This window comes from Trichechus manatus, unplaced genomic scaffold (assembly GCF_000243295.1).
Source record: "Trichechus manatus latirostris isolate Lorelei unplaced genomic scaffold, TriManLat1.0 scaffold00001, whole genome shotgun sequence".
NCBI lineage: Eukaryota > Metazoa > Chordata > Mammalia > Sirenia > Trichechidae > Trichechus > Trichechus manatus.
The window spans coordinates 37,839,479-37,849,346 of record NW_004443937.1 but is presented as its reverse complement, the minus strand read 5'-3'; the positions used below and the strand labels follow the sequence as shown (position 1 = coordinate 37,849,346).

The following is a 9,868-nucleotide window of genomic DNA, read 5'->3' as shown; positions in this document are numbered from 1 at the left end:
ACCGGCTTAATTGTGTGAAACCCATGTGAAACTGTGTGCTACAGATTAGTAAGGAAGCACAAGTAATCCTGCGCCTACCTTGCTTATTGGGTAATCCGTCCCTTCTGGGTAGTCTTCTCATGTTATAGGGAATTGTGCTCTATGTCCAAACCTAAATGAGGGAAATTATCTACCAGGGTCTATAAATAAGCTGTAATCTTTGTTCACAATGGAAGGTTTTCTTGAGATTATAATAAAGTATTTCCCTAAAAAGATTTCTTTGCTCATTAAGATTAAGAACAAAAAGTAAGCTAATTCTAACTTTTTAATAAATTAAGAGTTTGTCAAGAAAAGTAATATCCTGTGCTTTATTGCTTTTTATCTTGCTGACATACCCTAACTTTACACACGGATGATGTTTTTGCATTGTCTAACGTCCTGCTTCTGTGCAGAGGAGAAAGAGGCATTCTAATTTTAGTTTTTAATATTATTTTATTGCCTTTCAAAAATGTCTTAAACTTTTTATTAATCAGACTTACTGGTTTTAATTATCAGCAGAAGTTGAAGACTGATTTTATCACCCAGGGACTTTCCTGCTTTAGTCATTTGCCTATCCACTGTTGTTTTCATCATGCTTCCGGGGAGTACAGAGTGACAGTCCTCCAACAGGTCTAAAAAATAGTTTTTAATTAAAATACTTTACACAGGGCATGCTTTCTCAAGTTAGCCACAGTTCCCCACACTCTACGTGTGTCTGCTCATGATATTTACGTTACCTGCCTGGTGTGGAAGCCACTTGAGTTTGCCACCTCTGGTTTCTCTGAGAAAGGATGCTACCATATTATAGTCTAAGCTTGATTCCTCAAAAACCCCATTAATCATCATCATATGCATGGAGTTATCATATTTGTGACATTCTGGTACTTATTTATACAGTCATTAATAGATAGCAAAACAAAAGTTTTTAGGTAGATGGCTTCACAAAATTGCATAGAAGACCAGTGGCTGATGTAAGAGTCCCCTGCAGTGCCCTCACTGCCCACTGAGGACAGCATCACGTGTGGTGAAAAGAAGTCACAAAGGGGCTTTGGGACACTTGGGTTCGGAGCCTCTGTCTGAGTGTGGACAAATCTCCAACCATGTGAGCCTGAGTTTCTTCATCTGTGGAGACAGGATAATGATATTATACAGGGTGATTGCGTGGAAATCCTGTGTGCATCGTGATGTCCATCATCCTTCACAACTCAAGTTGAATGTCATTTCCTTGACCTAAAAGACTAGGTACCATCCCCCTGTTAAACATACTGATAACCCTTTGAATTTTTCCTTCATACCCTTATCACAGCTGTAAACTTCTAGTTTTTTATGGAATTACTTGCTCCGATATCTGTCTCCCCCGTGAGACTGTGAGCTCCATGAAGGAGGTGACTGTGTCCACCTTACTGTCTCAGCGCCTAGAGCAGTGTCTGCACAGACTAGGCACCCATCACTGCTGAAAAGAATGATGAGTGAAGGAGTGAGGGACTGTGAGCGGACTTTGTAAACTGTTAAATGCTATTCAAGATGGAAAATATTAATAACCTATTTACTAAGCATTTACTCTCTGCTAGGCACAATATTTTAACGTTACATGCATTGATTCATATGCTCTAACAAAAATGCCATGATTTAAGTACTGTGATTATCACAATCTTATGGATGAAAAAAGGTGAGGCTTAGGAAGGTTAAGTGCTTTATTTAAAATAATACTGCTATACTAGATCAGCCTTTTTTGTATTTTGACATTCTTTATAACAACACACATATAATAAAATAAAAACTAATCCAACTTAAAATCTGGATTCTGGTAGAAGATTTAATTTTGATTTGATTGTTAGATAATAGATTAAAGTCTTGAGCATGACCCCTTAGTGATTAGAGTTGAAAATTCAGCAGGTTTTTCTGGTTAAGCTTTGAAAACTCTGCAAACTTAAATGATGATAATAATTAGAACATTGTATCTTGAGACAAAATGAATGTTTATTTTTCTAAAAGACAGTTAAAGAATAGACCCTCAGATTTTACAGTCTAACTATAAAGGCATGTACCCGTTAGTAAAATAGCAACATAATTAACGGTAACATCCCTGACCTACACCAAGTTCATTTTCTGTAAATTCAAGAAAATGAAACACCTAGAGCAGGACTTTAATCTAATCTTGCTTTTTGACCTTATATTATGCATATTGATATCAGCTTTTAAAAGAGCTCCTTTTGGAATTCAAAAGGCATGCACTTCTGTTTGTAGTTTTATTAAAGATTTTTCTCATTATTGAAACTTAGTCCCTTCTACTTATTATTTTAGAAACCAAAGGTCTGAATTACTTTTCCTGTGGGTTTTAATTAGGACTCTATTGTAGTAGATACATAGCATAAAAATGTTTATAGAAATAATCAGTGACAATATAATTATAAACAGAACTATTAAAGTAAAACAGGCTTTTAGAATTGGTGTGTGTGGATTGTACTAACAAGCTTAAAGTGGTCTGTTTAATTAAAGAGATACTAAATAGTAGAGTATTGGTATACATGGCTCTGAAAAAAGTGTACTAAAGTGTGTAAAATTTTAAGAATAGATATAAATTTAAATATACTGTAGCGGATTCAAGAAATCCTATTTTGGATCCTTTTATAAAATACAGAATAACATCTAATTTTAGTGATGTTTAAATTATAGCAGATTAGGTTTAGGTATATGGTTAATAGACACTCGTGCCCACTGCTGAGCAAGCAAATGCTCTAAGAAATTCAAGGTATTTAGTAGTTTTAATGTTATTAATAACTGGGAACAAGTTAATATGTGTCTTAGTCATCTAATGCTGCTATAACAGAAATACCATACGTGGATGGCTTTGAACAAAGAGAAATTTATTTTCTCATGGTCCAGTAGGCTAGAAGTACAAATTCAGGGTGTCAGCTCCAGGGAAGACTTTCTCCCTCTGTCGGCTCTGGCAGGAGGTCCTTGTCATCAATCTTCCCTTGGTCTGGGAGCATCTCAGCACAGGAACCTCAAGTCCAAATGGTGCACTGTGCTCCCAGCACTGCTTTCTTGGTGGTATAAGGTCCCCAACTCTCTGGTTGCTTCCCTTTTCTTTTATCTCTTGTAAGATAAAAGGTGGTGCAGGCCACACCCCAGGGAAACTCCCTTTACATTGGATCAGGGATGTGACCTTAGTAAGGGTGTTACTAATCCTTAATCTACCCTAATCCTCTTTAACATAAAATCACAATCACAAAATGGAGGACAACCACACAATACTGGGAATCATGGCCCAGCCAAATTGATACACACATTTTTAGGGGGACATAATTCAGTCCTTGACAATATGTTTGTTGAAATTATAGCTGCAACTGTGCCAGTATGATTTTTAAAATACTCCCTCCTCCCCGCCAAAAATCCTCTTTTTAATCTTGGATATCATCTGCAATTTTGGTGAGATTTATTCATTGTTATTTACCTTCTGCCATGTGGGCTCACCAGATGGGCATAGATGCAGTACTGAATAAATAGTCTTTTCTATTCAAAACAACTTACATTGAGTGGTGGGAACTACATATTGGTAGAGAATAGGAAAAAAAAGTCAAGGAAGTTGTCCCTGTAAGATGTTTGAACAGAAAGATCTGCCCTTAGCTGAGTGGATTCCAAGACTGGAAGGGAAAAAGGTTAGTATGCTAGTACAGAGTTGTCATAGAACCTCATGCAACATCCCATGAAGCCCATCAGTACCCTCAATGGATATTTCTTTCTGGGAAAATATATATTTGAGAACAGAATTAATAGTCTAGGATTTGTTCTACTTATTTACTGAAGAGTCTGAGGTTTTTCCAACTGGCCTGAAATCTGAATGTCACTTCTTTCTACTATCAATCCAGAGAGACTAACGGTGTTCTGTTGACTCCAGGTAGGTATTTATACATGACTGGGGCGGGTGGCAGGGCTTGGGGGGAGCGATAATAGATGCACACATAGCCAAGTCTATTTGGAAGCTAGGAAATTTCCAGTGTAACTTGGATAGGCATCTATTGTATTTTTATGCAGATAAAGCATACCTTCTATATTTGTTTGCCAACCACGCGCCCCCCCCCCCCGCTTTTCATAAGCACGCTATGCTAATTTTTTTACAGCGACATGTTAAAAAAAATTGGCATAGTAGCACTTACCAAAATATCTCACAAGGGAACGGTGCAAACAAATGTAGTAGGTGCTCGATATTTGTGTAAAAATACAGTAATTGTGGTGCCATAGCACTGCTGTTGTTGAGGACCTCACCATTCATGTAAATGTCTGTCTTGGTCATTGTTGACCCTTTCCTCTCATCCTTCCACAACCTAGCAGCTGTGCAATCCTGCCCAGTCTTCCTCCTCGATCTACTCCCTACGTGATTTTTTCTTAAAGTGAAATTTTAATCGTAGTTAGAAATATTTTAGTCTTTTAATCCAACTTCCATTCTGACTCATTTCATTTAATGCTTTATTCATTTTGCTCAGCAAGGATCTATTATGTGCCTGCTCTGTATCAAGCACTGGGCTAGGTGCTGGCGATTCAGGGATGACAAAAGCAGACCACTGAGTTCGTATCTACTGAAGGATACACATTAATCAGAGAATCCCATAGCCACATGTGAAAATGCAGTTCTGACAAGTTCTATGAGGGAAAGGTGAAGGGAATGCCTGTACTGCGGGAATTTACCCTGGTGAGGAAGGTCAGGGAAGACTTGTCTGAAGAAGTAATACATGAGCTGAGACCTAAGGCCTTCTAGCCATGGGGAACATCATGTACAAATCCTCCAGTGGCACACTGGAAGACCTGAGAAGGTCATTCTGTTGAGAGAGCAGAAAGCGAGGGCCATGGGATATGAACTGAGGCCAAAACATGCGGGTTTCTGCAGGCCATGTTAAGGGCTTTCCTCTTGATCCTGAGAGCACAGGGAAGCCGTTGAAGAGTGTTAGGTGAAGGGAAGCAAATGACTCAGTCAGATTTATGTTTTGGTAATACCCCTCTGGCTGCATTTTGGAGAAGGAACGGGATGAGGAGCCAGAGTGAACGTAGTAAATCACTTGAGAGCTTTGTGGTCATCCAGGAGAGGGGTGTTGGTCACTTGGATTTCAGTGATGATGGAGGAGATGGAGAGAGAAGACATGGAGGAGATGGAAAGGAATGTGTCAAGAATGACACCTAGGTTCTGACTTTTAAAACTGGATAGATTATAGTGCCATTCATTAGACCAGGTTCTCAGCTTGACAGTGTTGAGTTCAAGGTATCTTTGAGACATCCAAGAGGAGCTGGTCAAGAAGGCTACTGGATACAAGGACGGAGCTCAGAAGAGAGAACTAGGCTAGAGATATACAGTAGGGAGTCATCTGATGTCTGAATCTTCTTTACGATATCCAGACCTCTGCTTGAACACCAAGAATGACAGAAAATTCACCACCTCAACAACCGGGCATGCTTTAATCAGAGAAGTTCTTTATGCTGGACTAAAACCTTCCTGCATGTAAGCCCTGCTCATTGGTTCTGTTTCTGCCCTTTGGACAATTGGACTCTCTCTTCTACCTAATCGAGCTTCAGAAATTTGAAGAAAACTGGCCTGGTATAGCTCCTCACCATTTCACCATCCACCTCAGGTCTTGTTTCTAGCAAAAATTCTTTCAGTTCAATTCAGTAATCTTGCTTCTCCCATCAGTTCAGCTTCACCTATCACAAATGGAAAAACATCCACACAGCCACGCATATATATGCACATTAATTGCGTTGTATATTATTGCAGATTTGTGTGCCTTTTCTCATGCTGTTGCCTAAGGAGTGGTTTTTAATTCCATCATGTGTAAAATCACAGCTCTTCAGCAGAGGTTAATGGGACCAACTAGTTATAGGAATTTTTTCATGGGAGTGGGTCAGACAGGAAGTAGCTAGTAGCTCATATATGTCCATGACTGTGGACAAATGTGGACTTTATCAGGGCCAACATCATAATATTTAAGTGGGTCCTGTCTTGCAAGTGGGGCACAGCAAAAAGCTTCGTAGATAGTAGGCAGTACTTTGAGTGGTTAAGGGCCGTCACCACCACTGCTCATTAGTCGGGGGAGGCTAACTGCAGACACAGCCGCACGGTTCAAATCCAATCAGGAGTTCCTTGGGCAGCCTTTCCTGTGGTTGTCCGGAGACCCAGACTCACCTGCTGGCTCCCCTGGGGACCTTACCGGCCTCTACAGGATCTTCCACATCTTGTTGGGAGATGATAGAAGAGCTATGGGTTGGGGGATTATGCAGGAAGTTTTGGAGCCAAGAAGTGGATTACACTACTCACATCCACATCTCATTTTCCCGTAGCCAGAGCTGTCACACGGCCCAGAACTGCAGGGGAATCTAGAAAGTGTAATTTAGTCGTGTGCTCAGAAGGAAAAGGTGGCAGGGTTTGAGTGAGCAAAGTTGCCCTATCCTGGGGGCGATATCATTATGTTCTTTTTCTCCCCAATACCTTCAGCAATTCCCTGTTGCCCGGCAAATTTAGAACATGCTCATTAGCATGTTGTGACTCTTTTCAGTATGACCCTAGCCTATCCTTCCAGCTAATCTGGTCACTTCATTACTCCCCAGGCATACCTTTCCCTCTTGCACACCTTTACTCAGGCACTTTCTTCTACCTAGGGCACCTTGCATTTCTCCTTAAAATCTTATTATTCCAGGTCCATTCAAAAGGCCACTTATTCTTCATGCCCACTGGTCTGCCTTATGTGACAGCTGCTTGTTTATTTGTCTGACCACCTCCCTGCAGACTCCTGAGGGAAGCCATGTGTCTTAGCCATTTTGTGTCACTGACAACCTCTAGGAAATGTCTGAGAGAGTAAGTGTTCAACCAAATGTTTGTTGAATTGATTTGAATAGTTTTGTTGAAATCATTTCCTTAAAGAGAAAATAAGATGTATTTTTTTAATTCACTCTTTTTTTTTGAGGACAAACATTTGTGGCAGTCGTTCTGAAATGACAGCATAAGAATCGTTTGGGAGAACCTGTTGAAAGTGTGGATTTCTGTCCTCCCCCCCCAGCCCTGAGATTGCACTTCTATAATCTGATCAATTTGCTATGGATCCCAAAAAACCCGTTGCCATCCACTCGATTCCGACTCATAGCGACCCTATAGGACAGAGTAGAACTGCCCCTTAGGGTTTCCAAGGAGCCCTTGGTGGATTCGAACTGCCAACCTTTTGGTTAGCAGCTGTAGCTCTTAACCACCGTGCCACCAGGGTTTCCAATGGGTCCCCAGCACCTACATTTGTAATAAGTGTCCAGGGGTGATTTGGATCATACGACCCCTGAACTGTACTTTCAGAGATCTTGCCACATGGCATTTGTCATTATGCCCATTGATGGACCGTTTTTACTTTTCCTTCAACAAACAGACCAGTTCATTCACCGAGGAGGCAGTGTGCGGAACAATAAAAGTCAAGATGTTTGTCATATCGCCTTTGGATCCAAAGTTCTTGGACCACCTCCATTGTCTGGCAGAAGGAATAACATGAGGCTATCCAGTGAGGTAGGAGCAAGGTTTGAAGGCCTTACCTGAACAGGAGTGGCATAGTAAGGGCAGGTTCTTTTGTTTTTTGTTTTTTCCAATGTAGGGGGAAAAAGAGAGAGAGAGAATCTACATGCCAAAAGCAGAAGGCCTGAATAAATTTGGAACAGAAATTCTGGATTTCAAAGAACCTTGAAACTGTTTCCTTTTTTGTCATGTCAACATAGTTAACATTTTAGAGTATTCTTTTCATTAAATATGTTCACAAAACTCATAGGCAATTGGATGTGAGCGCACTTTGCTGTCTCCTTCAAGGAGTTTGATTATCACCAGACACCTTACAGTGAGCAGATTCCCAACTGTTATGTGTTTTATTTTTAATTTCCTCTGAATGTCTGACATACAGCAGAGATTTTTAATTTAAGTTCTACCTGCTAATGGTGGAGTATAGCGAGCGAGCACATCTAATTTCTGTGTCTGGGAGACTTGGTTGCCTTCTGTCTCCTCTCACATTATTTTTCTCTTTCCATTTCTTGCTAATTTTCTACCATCATTTCCCTTTCCATCACTCTTTAACCTTCTCATTTTCTCTAGTTTTTCCCCCCGCCCTCACTCTTTATTTGTCCAAAGATTATTTTTCCTGTGTAGATTGTACAGAAAATAAAGGCAATTTCTGTATTTTAAAATGTACAAATTAATTCTTCCTCCTTATAGACAGTAAGATCCATTGGGTCAAAAAATCACCGATCCTGCCTGCAGTCCACTGTAGAGAAGTGTGTTAGCAGTACAGATGTGTCAGCCTTACTGGTATCTGAGTCTGAGGAGCAAGGAGATAAAGAAAACATTCGCCAAATAAAGCAGCCTGTACCTGTTCATGGTAAGAAAGAATGATGCATAAAGATTTATAGCTAGTGAAAATAGTGAGAGATATTCTTGTTAAGATAAATCAGATGTTAGACTCATGAATAGATCTTAAATCCGAAGAGTAACCACTCCATCTATTACCTTCTGTGACCTCTCACTCTGTTTGCTCAGTTATTTCAAATTACTGAAGTGCCCTGCGTTTTCACTTGTTGATGACTGGTGAGAAAATAGGATAACATTCCGTGGTCGCTATATTTTGTAAACTCCATGTTCATTTAAGTTTTCTTAACTTAATTTTATTTTTTAATTAATCCCTCCCATTTGTAAAGTCCTCTTTGATTATTTTCTCATTTGATATGCAGCAAAACAACCCTGTGAGTTAGGAAAGGACTTTTGTCCATTTTACAGATTGAAAGTTCAAGGCTAACAAAGTAATTTGCAGTATGTAATCATGGGAAAGAAGTGAAGCAAGAACCTGAGGCTTACAACTCCTTGTCAGTTTTTCTCCTCTTACCTGACTCATGTGAGAGTAGACAATGGGAGCATCTGAGTTCTTTGTATTTGATTTAGCAATCAATGATCTGTATTGTGGATAATATCCCCCATGGAGTATAAAACTGAGATAAGGAAATAAATAACATAGACATCCAGTCCCAGCTTTACAGCTGACTATTTGGGAGGCCTTAATCAAGTGCCTTAAATTCTGTGAGCCTCAATTTTCTTATCTGTAAAATGGGGATACCATTACTATCGACACTAGTAGTTTCTAAGAGCTGCCCCAAGGGGCCACTGTGAGGATTCAGTGAGGAAACCTGTGAAGCACATGGTGTTGTTCCAAGCAATCAAGCATTCAGGGAATATTAGCTGCTGTTAATGTGATTATAAAATTAAATTTGACTGCATAATTCTTCTCCAGGTTTGACCTGAGTTCTCCAGGGTTCTTCTGCAAACTGCTCTCTAAGCTCTTGTGGAGTCATACCTGGCTACACTTCCTTTTAGGCAGAAAGGAGTAATTTTCCTCTACTGGCTGTCAATTTATATATTTTTTAACATAGCATGTTGTCTGATTAACATTAATCAAATTACTTGTAGCTCTCTGTAAGGTTATATTACATGAAAAAAAATGTATTAGTAATTTTGAAAGCCTGATATGAGCCTAATATTGAAATAGGAATAAACCCTATTTCCTATGAAGGAATAATGTATGTTTTTGATACAGTTTTGTGTTGTTATGTCAAAATGATACATGAATATTCTCATGGTAGCTTGAAGTACATTTATAATTATTTCAAACCATATAGTACTTCTATTTTGGCTTTTTTTCTTTGATATGAAAATGTACCAGCCGGTCTACATATTATGCACCCACATCCCCCTCAAGAACCATTGGCAGATAAGAAGAACAACAGCAGAAGATTACGAGTACAAAGCACCGGCAGGGACAGGACAGAGACGCCCGGCGGTATGGCGCCA

At 39.7% G+C, this 9,868-nt stretch overlaps 1 protein-coding gene across 1 annotated transcript in view; it reads left to right on the top strand.

The window, feature by feature from the left end:
* Nucleotides 1–9,868, top strand: part of CFAP20DC (CFAP20 domain containing) — a 257,432-nt gene that overhangs the window by 148,101 nt on the left and 99,463 nt on the right. Inside the window, exons 4-6 of the mRNA XM_023726780.1 lie at nucleotides 7,419–7,552; nucleotides 8,246–8,408; nucleotides 9,741–9,857. Coding sequence (XP_023582548.1) covers nucleotides 7,419–7,552; nucleotides 8,246–8,408; nucleotides 9,741–9,857 — 414 coding nt within the window. The remainder of the gene's footprint in view (nucleotides 1–7,418; nucleotides 7,553–8,245; nucleotides 8,409–9,740; nucleotides 9,858–9,868) is intronic.